The sequence below is a fragment of the Salvelinus alpinus genome, chromosome 7, assembly GCF_045679555.1.
Source record: "Salvelinus alpinus chromosome 7, SLU_Salpinus.1, whole genome shotgun sequence".
Taxonomy (NCBI): Eukaryota; Metazoa; Chordata; class Actinopteri; order Salmoniformes; family Salmonidae; genus Salvelinus; species Salvelinus alpinus.
In genome coordinates this window covers 69,246,981-69,268,153 of record NC_092092.1, presented here as the reverse complement: position 1 = coordinate 69,268,153, position 21,173 = coordinate 69,246,981, and the positions used below count along the sequence as shown (strand labels likewise).

The following is a 21,173-nucleotide window of genomic DNA, read 5'->3' as shown; positions in this document are numbered from 1 at the left end:
CATCATTCATCACCTTCTTAGACTTAACTGATTTGAAAAAATGTTGGGTGGGAATCCAGTCCACATTTAAAAGATGAACCTTACAGATATTTTCTATGCAAGTTGTACTAGTTGAGAAGTAAGAGGTGGAAGGGCTTGCATTTAAATATCTTATTATGCTGTATTGTGATACAGTTCAGTGCTTCTCTACTACTGTCTGGGAGATGTAAGAACTCATGATTTGATTCTTAGAGGCGCTGTACTAATTGAATATCAAAGGCAACTCTCTGTCTGCACAAAAGTATCTGATTAATCTAATCTACAGTGTGTCTCATCCGTGATACTCTGCACTGAGTCAGCCAGGTCAGGATGTTCCTGTGTGTTTACGAGCTGTGTCCCCAGTCAGTCCTCATTAACGTAAGTAATGACATTTGCCTCTACTCAGCCATCTGGGTCCTGGCTCTGCTTCCTAAGGTTGCCTCCTGGAGTAGGATAATTAAATGGATAGTATGAGGAAACTTGCTATAACTCTTGCAGACAAGATCAGAGACACTCCCACTGTCAATTCCCCCTACTGTCTCAAATCCAGGCTATACCATACCATCTACTGCCTCACCTCCAGGCTATACCATACCATCTACTGCCTCACCTCCAGGCTATAGCATACCATCCACAGGGTGTCCTGTGATATTCCATGCCCGTAGGGTGCTGGCTGTCTGACTTGCTGGCTGGCTGGCTGGGTTTCTCAGGCTGCCTAGTTGGTGTTGGTATGTGGGTCCAGCCCTGATCAGGCTGGCTGGTTGGTGTGTGGGTCCAGCCCTGATCAGGCTGGCTGGTTGGTGTTGATATGTGGGTCCAGCCCTGATCAGGCTGGCTGGTTGGTGTTGATATGTGGGTCCAGCCCTGATCAGGCTGGCTGGTTGGTGTTGATATGTGGGTCCAGCCCTGATCAGGCTGGCTGGTTGGTGTTGATATGTGGGTCCAGCCCTGATCAGGCTGGCTGGTTGGTGTGTGGGTCCAGCCCTGATCAGGCTGGCTGGTTGGTGTTGGTGTGTGGGTCCAGCCCTGATCAGGGTGGCTGGTTGGTGTTGGTGTGTGGGTCCAGCCCTGATCAGGCTGGCTGGTTGGTGTGTGGGTCCAGCCCTGGGACCCTCCCACCCCTTTTGCCTCTCCCTCCAGCAGCTGTGTCGCCATGAGTCTGCTCCCTTGAAATATAATATCATCATCTGTGCTTCATTTATCGCTGGCAGGCCTTTACAACCCCTGTTTAATCCCTGCTACATTTGTGTCTTTGAGAAACAGAACCCTCTGATGACTGGCTTTGAGAGAGGAGATGTGTGAAGATTTATTTGGGGTCTGACTTTAGGAGCCCCCTTATTTATTAGGACGCCATATTAAGTAACTCCACCCTTCTCTGGTTTAGATCTACGACTGGGAACATGACTTTAGATGTTCAGCTGATCACGTTGCATGTTTGTCTTGTTGTAAGGCATTTCTAGCATTGATTGGTACTGTTGGTATATTTAGCTGCTTGTCAATAGGAGTGTTCTGAATTGATCAATAAGCTTCCACTGGTACTGCAGGCGTCTGCCGCTGCATCCCCATGAAAATTGATAGGAGAACTACATGTGATGCATCATTCCTCATCATTCCATCATGCATCGTCTATAACTGTCTGCATTTACAAACAAAATGATCACAAAAATCGCTTTGCGCTAATCATGAGGAATAATCAGTCAATAGTACACACAGGTAATCACCATTGAGATGGATATATCATTCACAGTTTTAAAACAAAGATGGAGCAGCTGCTTCTGTTTCTGTCCACAGCTGTCCCTTCCAGTGTGTGTCAGCAGAAACATGTGTATGTCAGGCATGTGTCCAACAGAAGGCAGACTGTCTGCCATGATACATGATACATGTACAGTATTTAAATGACCTAGGTAAGCGGTGTCACCAGGAGACTAGAAGAGCCGTACGCCATAAGAGGAAGCAGGTAGCAGAGTCTATACTGTCAGGTATTTGGTAAATATTCTGTATGTAGGCCTATCCTTCCTCAAGGTTGTAGAGCAGCAGAGATCTCTTCCTTCACATGAATCCTTGTGCAGCGGTACATTACAGCCTTGCATTATCACATGCCTTATTAAGCATTGACGCACGGAGAGTAGTGATGGATAAAAGCAGGCAGACCAATAGGCCAGGTTTCTGAGGCCTGGCTGGAGGTGGATTTGGATACAGCGCTGCCTGACTGCGTTTTTCTGTGGTAGAACTCGGTTCATTTATCGCCTTTCACAGTCTACCTGCCTCGGAATCCTAAATGGCACCCTGGTCAAAAGGAGTGCACTAAATGGGGAATAGGGTGCCATTTGTGATTCATGCTGATGTTCAGGTAGATCTTCCTGCCAAGCTGGCTGCTCCAGTGACAAATACACTACTTTGGGGACATCCTACATTGCGCTGTGTTTGCCTATGTCAGCACTGCAGTAGTATTACAATGTCAAATGTATAGTGTATATTGAGACTATTTGTTTTGTAAATACCAGATTTCCTACTGTATAGAATAGGATCTGTTGAACAGTCAGCCTCAGATACCACAGTGTGCCTTTAATCTGTTAAGGGTGAAACAAAAGAGTTGTCTTTCTGTTTTACAGGATAGTGTGATTGTCTGAAGTGGTGCTGCGACGAGAGACCTTCAACATGAATACAGGTGTGTATCTGCCAGTGGACAGTTTTATTGCTCTTCTTCTTCTTCAGGTCTCTTTGAATATCATTCAATCGTTCAGCCTTTTCTTTATTCAAAACAGCCACACAAACCGGTCCTCTCTGGGCCTTTGTCCAACAGAGCTGCAAGTGACTGGGCATTCATCTGATGGCTCTCTGGTAAACCAGGCCTGTTTGTTAGTCTCATTTGTGGGCTTGACTTTTCTCCCAGATATTAAAGGAAGCTCAGTGGCTTACAAAAGAACTGGGCATTCCACACCCCAGATATGCAATGGATACAACCCTCTATTTAAAGTAACTGATTGTTTACCCATGTCTACGTCAAAGCCTGACAGCACTTCCTGTAAGCGACAGGCCCTATCCAGGATGCTTTTAGTATGAGTCATGAGGAAATCATAATTCTGCCTCTTCTTATTGCAAGGCATTATCCATGTTGGCATTTGGGATAAAAGCTATTTTCTCAGTTGCATGTGATTTGATTATTTGGGATTTCCTCGCATTCCTCTTATTAAAGCGGGCATATCACTTTTCAAAGCTTTCCCATTAAAATGATGATGTATTAGGCCTACATAGCTTGTTATGGAACAATCCTCAGATCTATGCATTGTGCATGCAGTCACTCCCACTGTGAGAGATAGGCCTGAACTATGCACCACAATGCTACGTTTTCTGTTGTGCTTTCTGATGTGCTTTCTGTTGTGTTTTCTGATGTGTTTTCTGTTGTGTTTTCTGTTGTGTTTTCTGATGTCCTTTCTGATGTGCTTTCTGATGTGTTTTCTGTTGTGTTTTCTGATGTGCTTTCTGATGTGCTTTCTGATGTGTTTTCTGTTGTGTTTTCTGTTGTGCTTTCTGATGTGCTTTCTGATGTGTTTTCTGATGTGCTTTCTGTTGTGCTTTCTGTTGTGTTTTCTGATGTGTTTTCTGCGAGAGCTGCTCCAAATGATGCAGGATATGTTTCCTATTATCAGCCCATCAAATCTACTATAGAAATGGATCCTATTTCAATGTGCTGTACATATTTTATGTCCGTATATTCAGTACCAAAATTCGAATTACATTTTTCATCAGATGATCCTGCCTTGCATGCACTCTCTCACTCTCCCATGACTTGCATTATGTGACAGAATGCTTTATTCAATGTTATTGGGATCAGGCATGATTTGGGTTAATCTTCTTTATACGCTTGAATCTTTTTTCACATTAACATAATTTTGCCATGAGGATGTATTTTAATTAATGTGCTTTGTTGGTGGGGGAGGGTGGGTGGCTTGTGTCTGTCTTTGTTGGGTGGGGGGCCTGTGTCTATGTCTTTGTTGGGGGGAGGGCTTGTGTCTGTCTTTGTTGGTAGTGCTTGTGTCTGTCTTTGTTGGGGAGACGGGCTTGTGTCTGTGTCTATGTATGTACAGTACCAGTCAAAATTTGACACACCTACTCATTCAAGGGCGGCTACTTTGAAGAATCTCAATTATAAAATATATTTTGATTCAACACTTTTTGGTTTACTACGTGATTCGATATGTGTTATTTCATGGTTTTGATGTCTTCACTATTATTCTACACTGTAGAAAATAGTTTTTAAAAAAATAAGAAAAACCCTTGAATGAGTGGGTGTGTCCAAACTTTTGACTGGTACTGTACGTGTACCGCTATGCTTCTCAGATAATGGAGGACACTCCCATAGCACTTCCCTGTCTCTCACTCTCCCATAGCACTTCCCTGTCTCTCACTCTCCCATAGCACTTCCCTGTCTCTCACTCTCCCATAGCACTTCCCTGTCTCTCACTCTCCCATAGCACATCCCTGTCTCTCACTCTAACTCCCATAGCACTTCCCTGTCTCTCACTCTAACTCCCATAGCACGTCCCTGTCTCTCACTCTAACTCCCATAGCACGTCCCTGTCTCTCACTCTCCCATAGCACTTCCCTGTCTCTCTCTCCCATAGCACTTCCCTGTCTCTCACTCTCCCATAGCACTTCCCTGTCTCTCACTCTCCCATAGCACTTCCCTGTCTCTCACTCTCCCATAGCACTTCCCTGTCTCTCACTCTCCCATAGCACTTCCCTGTCTCTCACTCTCCCATAGCACTTCCCTGTCTCTCACTCTCCCATAGCACTTCCCTGTCTCTCACTCTCCCATAGCACTTCCCTGTCTCTCACTCTCCCATAGCACTTCTCTGTCTCTCACTCTCCCATAGCACTTCCCTGTCTCTCACTCTCCCATAGTACTTCCCTGTCTCTCACTCTAACTCCCATGAAGAGAGTTCAGAGCTCACCAAACCTATATGGGGCAGCAGGTACTCTATTCACCCCACTCAACTCAAATATACACCTCTAGTTTCTTCTAATATGCACCTCTAGTTTCTTCTAATATACACCTCTAGTTTCTTCTAATATACACCTCTAGTTTCTTCTAATATACACCTCTAGTTTCTTCTAATATACACCTCTAGTTTCTTCTAAAATACACCTCTAGTTTCTTCTAATATGCACCTCTAGTTTCTTCTAATATACACCTCTAGTTTCTTCTAATATACACCTCTAGTTTCTTCTAATACACACCTCTAGTTTCTTCTCATATACACCTCTAGTTTCTTCTAATATACACCTCTAGTTTCTTCTAATATGCACCTCTAGTTTCTTCTAATATGCACCTCTAGTTTCTTCTCATATACACATCTAGTAATATACACCTCTAGTTTCTTCTAATATACACCTCTAGTTTCTTCTAATATGCACCTCTAGTTTCTTCTAATATGCACCTTTAGTTTCTTCTCATATACACCTCTAGTAATATACACCTCTAGTTTCTTCTAATATACACCTCTAGTTTCTTCTAATATACACCTCTAGTTTCTTCTAATACACACCTCTAGTTTCTTCTCATATACACCTCTAGTTTCTTCTAATATACACATCTAGTTTCTTCTAATATGCACCTCTAGTTTCTTCTAATATGCACCTCTAGTTTCTTCTCATATACACCTCTAGTTTCTTCTCATATACACCTCTAGTTTCTTCTCATATACACCTCTAGTTTCTTCTAATATGCACCTCTAGTTTCTTCTAATATGCACCTCTAGTTTCTTCTAATATGCACCTCTAGTTTCTTCTAATATACACCTCTAGTTTCTTCTCATATACAGTAATCCCTCGTTTATCGCGGGGGTTACGTTCCGAAAATGACCCGCGATAAGTGAAATCCGCGAAATAGAAAACTTTTTTTTTTTTTTACAATTAGCAACTATTACATGTATACAAATACAGTGACTCACGTGTAGGCCGTTTCACTGCTCTTCAGACTGGGCCGCTGCATCCTGACTGCGCTCTGCAGTGTTCTCTTCTTCTGAAGCCCGCGGTGCAGGTGTGTTTGTTCGGGAGAAGAACATAGTGATAGGCAGCTGTTGTCGCTCTTTTTTCTTCTTTGCAAAAAGATCCTTGTACACCGACATGCCACCATCGATTACGTTGGAGAACTGTAATGAACGGCTCATCAAAGGGTCCCATTCCTCAGCTACTCGCTTAAGTTCAGTGGCCATTCGCACCATGGTTGCTAAGCGACCAAGCGTTAGTCCTTCCTTCCTTCCTGGCCAACTTAATGTAAATTTGCCAAGCTGTTTTATGTACGTACACATAACTGCACGAGACGACAAAATGATAGCACAATTCGTAGCATGTTTTGATACAAGAAGCGGGAGTGAGTTTTTAGCGAATCAGAATGCAGAGCACAATGCACCAAAAAAAAAAAAAAAATGCATTATGAAAATCCGCGAAATAGCGAATCCGCGATAAGTGAACCGCGAAGTGGCGAGGGATCACTGTACACCTCTAGTTTCTTCTCATATGCACCTCTAGTTTATTCTAATATGCACCTCTAGTTTCTCCTAATATACACCTCTAGTTTCTCCTAATATACACCTCTAGTTTCTCCTAATATACACCTCTAGTTTATTATAATATGCACCTCTAGTTTCTTCTCATATACACCTCTAGTAATATACACCTCTAGTTTCTTCTAATATACACCTCTAGTTTCTTCTAATATACACCTCTAGTTTCTTCTAATATACACCTCTAGTTTCTTCTAATATGCACCTCTAGTTTCTTCTAATATACACCTCTAGTTTCTTCTAATATACACCTCTAGTTTCTTCTAATATGCACCTCTAGTTTCTTCTCATATACACATCTAGTAATATACACCTCTAGTTTCTTCTAATATACACCTCTAGTTTCTTCTAATATACACCTCTAGTTTCTTCTAATATGCACCTCTAGTTTCTTCTCATATACACATCTAGTAATATACACCTCTAGTTTCTTCTAATATACACCTCTAGTTTCTTCTCATGTACACCTCTAGTTTCTTCTCATATACACCTCTAGTTTCTTCTCATATACACCTCTAGTTTCTTCTAATATTCACCTCTAGTTTCTTCTCATATACACCTCTAGTTTCTTCTAATATGCACCTCTAGTTTCTTCTCATATACACATCTAGTAATATACACCTCTACTTTCTTCTAATATACACCTCTAGTTTCTTCTAATATACACCTCTAGTTTCTTCTAATATACACCTCTAGTTTCTTCTAATACACACCTCTAGTTTCTTCTAATACGCACCTCTAGTTTCTTCTAATACGCACCTCTAGTTTCTTCTCATATACACCTCTAGTCTTTTCTAGTATACACCTCTAGTTTCTTCTCATGTACACCTCTAGTTTCTTCTCATATACACCTCTAGTTTCTCCTCATATACACCTCTAGTTTCTCCTCATATACACCTCTAGTTTCTTCTAATATGCACCTCTAGTTTCTTCTAATATGCACCTCTAGTTTCTTCTAATATGCACCTCTAGTTTCTTCTAATATACACCTCTATTTTCTTCTAATATGCACCTCTAGTTTCTTCTAATATGCACCTCTAGTTTCTTCTCATATACACATCTAGTAATATACACCTAGTTTCTTCTAATATACACCTCTAGTTTCTTCTCATGTACACCTCTAGTTTCTTCTCATATACACCTCTAGTTTCTCCTCATATACACCTCTAGTTTCTTATCATATACACCTCTAGTTTCTTCTCATATACACCCCTAGTTTCTTCTAATATTCCTCTCTAGTTTCTTCTCATATACACCTCTAGTTTCTTCTAATACACACATCTAGTTTCTTCTAATATGCACCTCTAGTTTCTTCTAATATGCACCTCTAGTTTCTTCTAATATGCACCTCTAGTTTCTTCTCATATACACCTCTAGTTTCTTCTCATATACACCTCTAGTTTCTTCTCATATACACCTCTAGTTTCTTCTAATATGCACCTCTAGTATCTTCTAATATGCACCTCTAGTTTCTTCTAATATGCACCTCTAGTTTCTTCTAATATGCACCTCTAGTTTCTTCTAATATACACCTTTAGTTTCTTCTCATATACACCTGTAGTTTCTTCTCATATACACCTCTAGTTTATTCTAATATGCACCTCTAGTTTCTCCTAATATACACCTCTAGTTTCTCCTAATATACACCTCTAGTTTCTCCTAATATACACCTCTAGTTTCTTCTCATATACACCTCTAGTAATATACACCTCTAGTTTCTTCTAATATACACCTCTAGTTTCTTCTAATATGCACCTCTAGTTTCTTCTAATATGCACCTTTAGTTTCTTCTCATATACACCTCTAGTAATATACACCTCTAGTTTCTTCTAATATACACCTCTAGTTTCTTCTAATATACACCTCTAGTTTCTTCTAATACACACCTCTAGTTTCTTCTCATATACACCTCTAGTTTCTTCTAATATACACATCTAGTTTCTTCTAATATACACCTCTAGTTTCTTCTAATATGCACCTCTAGTTTCTTCTAATATGCACCTCTAGTTTCTTCTCATATACACATCTAGTAATATACACCTAGTTTCTTCTAATATACACCTCTAGTTTCTTATCATATACACCTCTAGTTTCTTCTCATATACACCCCTAGTTTCTTCTAATATTCCTCTCTAGTTTCTTCTCATATACACCTCTAGTTTCTTCTAATACACACATCTAGTTTCTTCTAATATGCACCTCTAGTTTCTTCTAATATGCACCTCTAGTTTCTTCTAATATGCACCTCTAGTTTCTTCTCATATACACCTCTAGTTTCTTCTCATATACACCTCTAGTTTCTTCTAATATGCACCTCTAGTTTCTTCTAATATGCACCTCTAGTATCTTCTAATATGCACCTCTAGTTTCTTCTAATATGCACCTCTAGTTTCTTCTAATATGCACCTCTAGTTTCTTCTAATATGCACCTCTAGTTTCTTCTAATATGCACCTCTAGTTTCTTCTCATATACACCTCTAGTTTCTTCTAATATGCACCTCTAGTTTCTTCTAATATGCACCTCTAGTTTCTTCTCATATACACCTCTAGTTTCTTCTCATATACACCTCTAGTTTCTTCTAATATGCACCTCTAGTTTCTTCTAATATGCACCTCTAGTATCTTCTAATATGCACCTCTAGTTTCTTCTAATATGCACCTCTAGTTTCTTCTAATATGCACCTCTAGTTTCTTCTAATATGCACCTCTAGTTTCTTCTAATATGCACCTCTAGTTTCTTCTCATATACACCTCTAGTTTCTTCTCATATACACCTCTAGTTTATTCTAATATGCACCTCTAGTTTCTCCTAATATACACCTCTAGTTTCTCCTAATATACACCTCTAGTTTCTCCTAATATACACCTCTAGTTTCTCCTAATATACACCTCTAGTTTCTTCTCATATACACCTCTAGTAATATACACCTCTAGTTTCTTCTAATATACACCTCTAGTTTCTTCTAATATACACCTCTAGTTTCTTCTAATATACACCTCTAGTTTCTTCTAATATGCACCTCTAGTTTCTTCTAATATACACCTCTAGTTTCTTCTAATATACACCTCTAGTTTCTTCTAATATGCACCTCTAGTTTCTTCTCATATACACATCTAGTAATATACACCTCTAAATTCTTCTAATATACACCTCTAGTTTCTTCTAATATGCACCTCTAGTTTCTTCTCATATACACATCTAGTAATATACACCTCTAGTTTCTTCTAATATACACCTCTAGTTTCTTCTAATATACACCTCTAGTTTCTTCTAATATACACCTCTAGTTTCTTCTAATATTCACCTCTAGTTTCTTCTCATATACACATCTAGTAATATTCACCTCTAGTTTCTTCTCATATACACCTCTAGTTTCTTCTCATATACACATCTAGTAATATACACCTCTAAATTCTTCTAATATACACCTCTAGTTTCTTCTAATATGCACCTCTAGTTTCTTCTCATATACACATCTAGTAATATACACCTCTACTTTCTTCTAATATACACCTCTAGTTTCTTCTAATATACACCTCTAGTTTCTTCTAATATACACCTCTAGTTTCTTCTAATACACACCTCTAGTTTCTTCTAATACACACCTCTAGTTTCTTCTAATACGCACCTCTAGTTTCTTCTCATATACACCTCTAGTCTTTTCTAGTATACACCTCTAGTTTCTTCTCATGTACACCTCTAGTTTCTTCTCATATACACCTCTAGTTTCTTCTAATACACACCTCTAGTTTCTCCTCATATACACCTCTAGTTTCTCCTAATATACACCTCTAGTTTCTCCTAATATACACCTCTAGTTTCTTCTCATATACACCTCTAGTAATATACACCTCTAGTTTCTTCTAATATACACCTCTAGTTTCTTCTAATATGCACCTCTAGTTTCTTCTAATATGCACCTTTAGTTTCTTCTCATATACACCTCTAGTAATATACACCTCTAGTTTCTTCTAATATACACCTCTAGTTTCTTCTAATATACACCTCTAGTTTCTTCTAATACACACCTCTAGTTTCTTCTCATATACACCTCTAGTTTCTTCTAATATACACATCTAGTTTCTTCTAATATACACATCTAGTTTCTTCTAATATACACCTCTAGTTTCTTCTAATATGCACCTCTAGTTTCTTCTAATATGCACCTCTAGTTTCTTCTCATATACACATCTAGTAATATACACCTAGTTTCTTCTAATATACACCTCTAGTTTCTTCTCATGTACACCTCTAGTTTCTTATCATATACACCTCTAGTTTCTTCTCATATACACCCCTAGTTTCTTCTAATATTCCTCTCTAGTTTCTTCTCATATACACCTCTAGTTTCTTCTAATACACACATCTAGTTTCTTCTAATATGCACCTCTAGTTTCTTCTAATATGCACCTCTAGTTTCTTCTAATATGCACCTCTAGTTTCTTCTCATATACACCTCTAGTTTCTTCTCATATACACCTCTAGTTTCTTCTAATATGCACCTCTAGTTTCTTCTAATATGCACCTCTAGTTTCTTCTAATATGCACCTCTAGTTTCTTCTAATATGCACCTCTAGTTTCTTCTAATATGCACCTCTAGTTTCTTCTAATATGCACCTCTAGTTTCTTCTCATATACACCTCTAGTTTCTTCTCATATACACCTCTAGTTTCTTCTAATATGCACCTCTAGTTTATTCTAATATGCACCTCTAGTTTCTCCTAATATACACCTCTAGTTTCTCCTAATATACACCTCTAGTTTCTCCTAATATACACCTCTAGTTTCTTCTCATATACACCTCTAGTAATATACACCTCTAGTTTCTTCTAATATACACCTCTAGTTTCTTCTAATATGCACCTCTAGTTTCTTCTAATATACACCTCTAGTTTCTTCTAATATACACCTCTAGTTTCTTCTAATATGCACCTCTAGTTTCTTCTCATATACACATCTAGTAATATACACCTCTAAATTCTTCTAATATACACCTCTAGTTTCTTCTAATATGCACCTCTAGTTTCTTCTCATATACACATCTAGTAATATACACCTCTAGTTTCTTCTAATATACACCTCTAGTTTCTTCTAATATACACCTCTAGTTTCTTCTAATATACACCTCTAGTTTCTTCTAATATTCACCTCTAGTTTCTTCTCATATACACATCTAGTAATATTCACCTCTAGTTTCTTCTCATATACACCTCTAGTTTCTTCTCATATACACATCTAGTAATATACACCTCTACTTTCTTCTAATATACACCTCTAGTTTCTTCTAATATACACCTCTAGTTTCTTCTAATATACACCTCTAGTTTCTTCTAATACACACCTCTAGTTTCTTCTAATACACACCTCTAGTTTCTTCTAATACGCACCTCTAGTTTCTTCTCATATACACCTCTAGTCTTTTCTAGTATACACCTCTAGTTTCTTCTCATGTACACCTCTAGTTTCTTCTCATATACACCTCTAGTTTCTTCTAATACACACCTCTAGTTTCTCCTCATATACACCTCTAGTTTCTCCTCATATACACCTCTAGTTTCTTCTAATATGCACCTCTAGTTTCTTCTCATATACACATCTAGTAATATACACCTCTACTTTCTTCTAATATACACCTCTAGTTTCTTCTAATATACACCTCTAGTTTCTTCTAATATACACCTCTATTTTCTTCTAATACACACCTCTAGTTTCTTCTAATACGCACCTCTAGTTTCTTCTCATATACACCTCTAGTCTTTTCTAGTATACACCTCTAGTTTCTTCTCATGTACACCTCTAGTTTCTTCTCATATACACCTCTAGTTTCTCCTCATATACACCTCTAGTTTCTCCTCATATACACCTCTAGTTTCTTCTAATATACACCTCTAGTTTCTTCTAATATGCACCTCTAGTTTCTTCTAATATGCACCTCTAGTTTCTTCTAATATGCACCTCTAGTTTATTCTAATATACACCTCTAGTTTCTTCTAATATGCACCTCTAGTTTCTTCTAATATGCACCTCTAGTTTCTTCTCATATACACATCTAGTAATATACACCTAGTTTCTTCTAATATACACCTCTAGTTTATTCTAATATGCACCTCTAGTTTCTCCTAATATACACCTCTAGTTTCTCCTAATATACACCTCTAGTTTCTCCTAATATACACCTCTAGTTTCTTCTCATATACACCTCTAGTAATATACACCTCTAGTTTCTTCTAATATACACCTCTAGTTTCTTCTAATATACACCTCTAGTTTCTTCTAATATACACCTCTAGTTTCTTCTAATACACACCTCTAGTTTCTTCTCATATACACCTCTAGTTTCTTCTAATATACACCTCTAGTTTCTTCTAATATGCACCTCTAGTTTCTTCTAATATGCACCTCTAGTTTCTTCTCATATGCACCTCTAGTTTATTCTAATATACACCTCTAGTTTCTTCTCATATGCACCTCTAGTTTCTTCTAATATGCACCTCTAGTTTCTTCTCATATACACATCTAGTAATATACACCTAGTTTCTTCTAATATACACCTCTAGTTTATTCTAATATGCACCTCTAGTTTCTCCTAATATACACCTCTAGTTTCTCCTAATATACACCTCTAGTTTCTCCTAATATACACCTCTAGTTTCTTCTCATATACACCTCTAGTAATATACACCTCTAGTTTCTTCTAATATACACCTCTAGTTTCTTCTAATATACACCTCTAGTTTCTTCTAATATACACCTCTAGTTTCTTCTAATACACACCTCTAGTTTCTTCTCATATACACCTCTAGTTTCTTCTAATATACACATCTAGTTTCTTCTAATATGCACCTCTAGTTTCTTCTAATATGCACCTCTAGTTTCTTCTCATATACACCTCTAGTTTCTTCTCATATACACCTCTAGTTTCTTCTCATATACACCTCTAGTTTCTTCTAATATGCACCTCTAGTTTCTTCTAATATGCACCTCTAGTTTCTTCTAATATGCACCTCTAATTTCTTCTAATATGCACCTCTAGTTTCTTCTAATATGCACCTCTAGTTTCTTCTAATATGCACCTCTAGTTTCTTCTAATATGCACCTCTAGTTTCTTCTAATATACACCTCTAGTTTCTTCTCATATACACCTCTAGTTTCTTCTCATATGCACCTCTAGTTTCTTCTCATATGCACCTCTAGTTTCTCCTAATATACACCTCTAGTTTCTCCTAATATACACCTCTAGTTTCTCCTAATATACACCTCTAGTTTATTATAATATGCACCTCTTGTTTCTTCTCATATACACCTCTAGTAATATACACCTCTAGTTTCTTCTAATATACACCTCTAGTTTCTTCTAATATACACCTCTAGTTTCTTCTAATATACACCTCTAGTTTCTTCTAATATGCACCTCTAGTTTCTCCTCATATACACCTCTAGTTTCTCCTCATATACACCTCTAGTTTCTTCTAATATGCACCTCTAGTTTCTTCTAATATGCACCTCTAGTTTCTTCTAATATGCACCTCTAGTTTCTTCTAATATACACCTCTAGTTTCTTCTAATATGCACCTCTAGTTTCTTCTAATATGCACCTCTAGTTTCTTCTCATATACACATCTAGTAATATACACCTAGTTTCTTCTAATATACACCTCTAGTTTCTTCTCATGTACACCTCTAGTTTCTTATCATATACACCTCTAGTTTCTTCTCATATACACCCCTAGTTTCTTCTAATATTCCTCTCTAGTTTCTTCTCATATACACCTCTAGTTTCTTCTAATACACACATCTAGTTTCTTCTAATATGCACCTCTAGTTTCTTCTAATATGCACCTCTAGTTTCTTCTAATATGCACCTCTAGTTTCTTCTCATATACACCTCTAGTTTCTTCTCATATACACCTCTAGTTTCTTCTAATATGCACCTCTAGTATCTTCTAATATGCACCTCTAGTTTCTTCTAATATGCACCTCTAGTTTCTTCTAATATGCACCTCTAGTTTCTTCTAATATGCACCTCTAGTTTCTTCTAATATGCACCTCTAGTTTCTTCTAATATACACCTTTAGTTTCTTCTCATATACACCTCTAGTTTCTTCTCATATACACCTCTAGTTTATTCTAATATGCACCTCTAGTTTCTCCTAATATACACCTCTAGTTTCTCCTAATATACACCTCTAGTTTCTCCTAATATACACCTCTAGTTTCTTCTCATATACACCTCTAGTAATATACACCTCTAGTTTCTTCTAATATACACCTCTAGTTTCTTCTAATATGCACCTCTAGTTTCTTCTAATATGCACCTTTAGTTTCTTCTCATATACACCTCTAGTAATATACACCTCTAGTTTCTTCTAATATACACCTCTAGTTTCTTCTAATATACACCTCTAGTTTCTTCTCATACACACCTCTAGTTTCTTCTCATATACACCTCTAGTTTCTTCTAATATACACATCTAGTTTCTTCTAATATACACCTCTAGTTTCTTCTAATATGCACCTCTAGTTTCTTCTAATATGCACCTCTAGTTTCTTCTCATATACACATCTAGTAATATACACCTAGTTTCTTCTAATATACACCTCTAGTTTCTTCTCATGTACACCTCTAGTTTCTTATCATATACACCTCTAGTTTCTTCTCATATACACCCCTAGTTTCTTCTAATATTCCTCTCTAGTTTCTTCTCATATACACCTCTAGTTTCTTCTAATACACACATCTAGTTTCTTCTAATATGCACCTCTAGTTTCTTCTAATATGCACCTCTAGTTTCTTCTAATATGCACCTCTAGTTTCTTCTCATATACACCTCTAGTTTCTTCTCATATACACCTCTATTTTCTTCTAATATGCACCTCTAGTATCTTCTAATATGCACCTCTAGTTTCTTCTAATATGCACCTCTAGTTTCTTCTAATATGCACCTCTAGTTTCTTCTAATATGCACCTCTAGTTTCTTCTCATATACACCTCTAGTTTCTTCTAATATACACCTCTAGTTTCTTCTAATATGCACCTCTAGTTTCTTCTAATATGCACCTCTAGTTTCTTCTCATATGCACCTCTAGTTTATTCTAATATACACCTCTAGTTTCTTCTCATATGCACCTCTAGTTTCTTCTAATATGCACCTCTAGTTTCTTCTCATATACACATCTAGTAATATACACCTAGTTTCTTCTAATATACACCTCTAGTTTCTTCTCATGTACACCTCTAGTTTCTTATCATATACACCTCTAGTTTCTTCTCATATACACCCCTAGTTTCTTCTAATATTCCTCTCTAGTTTCTTCTCATATACACCTCTAGTTTCTTCTAATACACACATCTAGTTTCTTCTAATATGCACCTCTAGTTTCTTCTAATATGCACCTCTAGTTTCTTCTAATATGCACCTCTAGTTTCTTCTCATATACACCTCTAGTTTCTTCTCATATACACCTCTAGTTTCTTCTAATATGCACCTCTAGTATCTTCTAATATGCACCTCTAGTTTCTTCTAATATGCACCTCTAGTTTCTTCTAATATGCACCTCTAGTTTCTTCTAATATGCACCTCTAGTTTCTTCTAATATGCACCTCTAGTTTCTTCTAATATACACCTTTAGTTTCTTCTCATATACACCTCTAGTTTCTTCTCATATACACCTCTAGTTTATTCTAATATGCACCTCTAGTTTCTCCTAATATACACCTCTAGTTTCTCCTAATATACACCTCTAGTTTCTCCTAATATACACCTCTAGTTTCTTCTCATATACACCTCTAGTAATATACACCTCTAGTTTCTTCTAATATACACCTCTAGTTTCTTCTAATATGCACCTCTAGTTTCTTCTAATATGCACCTTTAGTTTCTTCTCATATACACCTCTAGTAATATACACCTCTAGTTTCTTCTAATATACACCTCTAGTTTCTTCTAATATACACCTCTAGTTTCTTCTCATACACACCTCTAGTTTCTTCTCATATACACCTCTAGTTTCTTCTAATATACACATCTAGTTTCTTCTAATATACACCTCTAGTTTCTTCTAATATGCACCTCTAGTTTCTTCTAATATGCACCTCTAGTTTCTTCTCATATACACATCTAGTAATATACACCTAGTTTCTTCTAATATACACCTCTAGTTTCTTCTCATGTACACCTCTAGTTTCTTATCATATACACCTCTAGTTTCTTCTCATATACACCCCTAGTTTCTTCTAATATTCCTCTCTAGTTTCTTCTCATATACACCTCTAGTTTCTTCTAATACACACATCTAGTTTCTTCTAATATGCACCTCTAGTTTCTTCTAATATGCACCTCTAGTTTCTTCTAATATGCACCTCTAGTTTCTTCTCATATACACCTCTAGTTTCTTCTCATATACACCTCTATTTTCTTCTAATATGCACCTCTAGTATCTTCTAATATGCACCTCTAGTTTCTTCTAATATGCACCTCTAGTTTCTTCTAATATGCACCTCTAGTTTCTTCTAATATGCACCTCTAGTTTCTTCTAATATGCACCTCTAGTTTCTTCTCATATACACCTCTAGTTTCTTCTCATATACACCTCTAGTTTATTCTAATATGCACCTCTAGTTTCTCCTAATATACACCTCTAGTTTCTCCTAATATACACCTCTAGTTTCTCCTAATATACACCTCTAGTTTCTTCTCATATACACCTCTAGTAATATACACATCTAGTTTCTTCTAATATGCACCTCTAGTTTCTTCTAATATGCACCTCTAGTTTCTTCTAATATGCACCTCTAGTTTCTTCTCATATACACCTCTAGTTTCTTCTCATATACACCTCTAGTTTCTTCTAATATGCACCTCTAGTTTCTTCTAATATGCACCTCTAGTATCTTCTAATATGCACCTCTAGTTTCTTCTAATATGCACCTCTAGTTTCTTCTAATATGCACCTCTAGTTTCTTCTAATATGCACCTCTAGTTTCTTCTAATATGCACCTCTAGTTTCTTCTCATATACACCTCTAGTTTCTTCTCATATACACCTCTAGTTTATTCTAATATGCACCTCTAGTTTCTCCTAATATACACCTCTAGTTTCTCCTAATATACACCTCTAGTTTCTCCTAATATACACCTCTAGTTTCTTCTCATATACACCTCTAGTAATATACACCTCTAGTTTCTTCTAATATACACCTCTAGTTTCTTCTAATATACACCTCTAGTTTCTTCTAATATACACCTCTAGTTTCTTATAATATGCACCTCTAGTTTCTTCTAATATACACCTCTAGTTTCTTCTCATATACACATCTAGTAATATACACCTCTAAATTCTTCTAATATACACCTCTAGTTTCTTCTAATATGCACCTCTAGTTTCTTCTCATATACACATCTAGTAATATACACCTCTAGTTTCTTCTAATATACACCTCTAGTTTCTTCTAATATACACCTCTAGTTTCTTCTAATATACACCTCTAGTTTCTTCTAATATTCACCTCTAGTTTCTTCTCATATACACATCTAGTAATATTCACCTCTAGTTTCTTCTCATATACACCTCTAGTTTCTTCTCATATACACATCTAGTAATATACACCTCTACTTTCTTCTAATATACACCTCTAGTTTCATCTAATATACACCTCTAGTTTCTTCTAATATACACCTCTAGTTTCTTCTAATACACACCTCTAGTTTCTTCTAATACACACCTCTAGTTTCTTCTAATACACACCTCTAGTTTCTTCTAATACGCACCTCTAGTTTCTTCTCATATACACCTCTAGTCTTTTCTAGTATACACCTCTAGTTTCTTCTCATGTACACCTCTAGTTTCTTCTCATATACACCTCTAGTTTCTTCTAATACACACCTCTAGTTTCTCCTCATATACACCTCTAGTTTCTCCTCATATACACCTCTAGTTTCTTCTAATATGCAACTCTAGTTTCTTCTCATATACACATCTAGTAATATACACCTCTACTTTCTTCTAATATACACCTCTAGTTTCTTCTAATATACACCTCTAGTTTCTTCTAATATACACCTCTATTTTCTTCTAATACGCACCTCTAGTTTCTTCTAATACGCACCTCTAGTTTCTTCTCATATACACCTCTAGTTTCTTCTCATATACACCTCTAGTCTTTTCTAGTATACACCTCTAGTTTCTTCTCATGTACACCTCTAGTTTCTTCTCATATACACCTCTAGTTTCTCCTCATATACACCTCTAGTTTCTTCTCATATACACCTCTAGTTTATTCTAATATGCACCTCTAGTTTCTCCTAATATACACCTCTAGTTTCTCCTAATATACACCTCTAGTTTCTCCTAATATACACCTCTAGTTTCTTCTCATATACACCTCTAGTAATATACACCTCTAGTTTCTTCTAATATACACCTCTAGTTTCTTCTAATATACACCTCTAGTTTCTTCTAATATACACCTCTAGTTTCTTATAATATGCACCTCTAGTTTCTTCTAATATACACCTCTAGTTTCTTCTCATATACACATCTAGTAATATACACCTCTAAATTCTTCTAATATACACCTCTAGTTTCTTCTAATATGCACCTCTAGTTTCTTCTCATATACACATCTAGTAATATACACCTCTAGTTTCTTCTAATATACACCTCTAGTTTCTTCTAATATACACCTCTAGTTTCTTCTAATATTCACCTCTAGTTTCTTCTCATATACACATCTAGTAATATTCACCTCTAGTTTCTTCTCATATACACCTCTAGTTTCTTCTCATATACACATCTAGTAATATACACCTCTACTTTCTTCTAATATACACCTCTAGTTTCTTCTAATATACACCTCTAGTTTCTTCTAATATACACCTCTAGTTTCTTCTAATACACACCTCTAGTTTCTTCTAATACACACCTCTAGTTTCTTCTAATACGCACCTCTAGTTTCTTCTCATATACACCTCTAGTCTTTTCTAGTATACACCTCTAGTTTCTTCTCATGTACACCTCTAGTTTCTTCTCATATACACCTCTAGTTTCTTCTAATACACACCTCTAGTTTCTCCTCATATACACCTCTAGTTTCTCCTCATATACACCTCTAGTTTCTTCTAATATGCAACTCTAGTTTCTTCTCATATACACATCTAGTAATATACACCTCTACTTTCTTCTAATATACACCTCTAGTTTCTTCTAATATACACCTCTAGTTTCTTCTAATATACACCTCTATTTTCTTCTAATACACACCTCTAGTTTCTTCTAATACGCACCTCTAGTTTCTTCTCATATACACCTCTAGTCTTTTCTAGTATACACCTCTAGTTTCTTCTCATGTACACCTCTAGTTTCTTCTCATATACACCTCTAGTTTCTCCTCATATACACCTCTAGTTTCTCCTCATATACACCTCTAGTTTCTTCTCATATACACCTCTAGTTTATTCTAATATGCACCTCTAGTTTCTCCTAATATACACCTCTAGTTTCTCCTAATATACACCTCTAGTTTCTCCTAATATACACCTCTAGTTTCTTCTCATATACACCTCTAGTAATATACACCTCTAGTTTCTTCTAATATACACCTCTAGTTTCTTCTAATATACACCTCTAGTTTCTTCTAATATACACCTCTAGTTTCTTATAATATGCACCTCTAGTTTCTTCTAATATACACCTCTAGTTTCTTCTCATATACACATCTAGTAATATACACCTCTAAATTCTTCTAATATACACCTCTAGTTTCTTCTAATATGCACCTCTAGTTTCTTCTCATATACACATCTAGTAATATACACCTCTAGTTTCTTCTAATATACACCTCTAGTTTCTTCTAATATACACCTCTAGTTTCTTCTAATATACACCTCTAGTTTCTTCTAATATTCACCTCTAGTTTCTTCTCATATACACATCTAGTAATATTCACCTCTAGTTTCTTCTCATATACACCTCTAGTTTCTTCTCATATACACATCTAGTAATATACACCTCTACTTTCTTCTAATATACACCTCTAGTTTCTTCTAATATACACCTCTAGTTTCTTCTAATATACACCTCTAGTTTCTTCTAATACACACCTCTAGTTTCTTCTAATACACACCTCTAGTTTCTTCTAATACGCACCTCTAGTTTCTTCTCATATACACCTCTAGTCTTTTCTAGTATACACCTCTAGTTTCTTCTCATGTACACCTCTAGTTTCTTCTCATATACACCTCTAGTTTCTTCTAATACACACCTCTAGTTTCTCCTCATATACACCTCTAGTTTCTCCTCATATACACCTCTAGTTTCTTCTAATATGCAACTCTAGTTTCTTCTCATATACACATCTAGTAATATACACCTCTACTTTCTTCTAATATACACCTCTAGTTTCTTCTAATATACACCTCTAGTTTCTTCTAATATACACCTCTATTTTCTTCTAATACACACCTCTAGTTTCTTCTAATACGCACCTCTAGTTTCTTCTCATATACACCTCTAGTCTTTTCTAGTATACACCTCTAGTTTCTTCTCATGTACACCTCTAGTTTCTTCTCATATACACCTCTAGTTTCT

The 21,173-nt window shown here is 36.4% G+C and overlaps 1 protein-coding gene across 13 annotated transcripts in view; it reads left to right on the top strand.

Moving 5' to 3' along the window:
* The window catches only part of sorbs2b (sorbin and SH3 domain containing 2b), a 113,195-nt gene that overhangs the window by 18,563 nt on the left and 73,459 nt on the right, over positions 1-21,173 (top strand). For all 13 annotated transcript variants that reach the window (XM_071411417.1, XM_071411416.1, XM_071411419.1 and 10 more), the window contains exon 2: positions 2,631-2,686. In XM_071411417.1, the coding sequence (XP_071267518.1) occupies positions 2,677-2,686 (10 nt within the window). In that variant the 5' untranslated portion in view covers positions 2,631-2,676. The remainder of the gene's footprint in view (positions 1-2,630; positions 2,687-21,173) is intronic.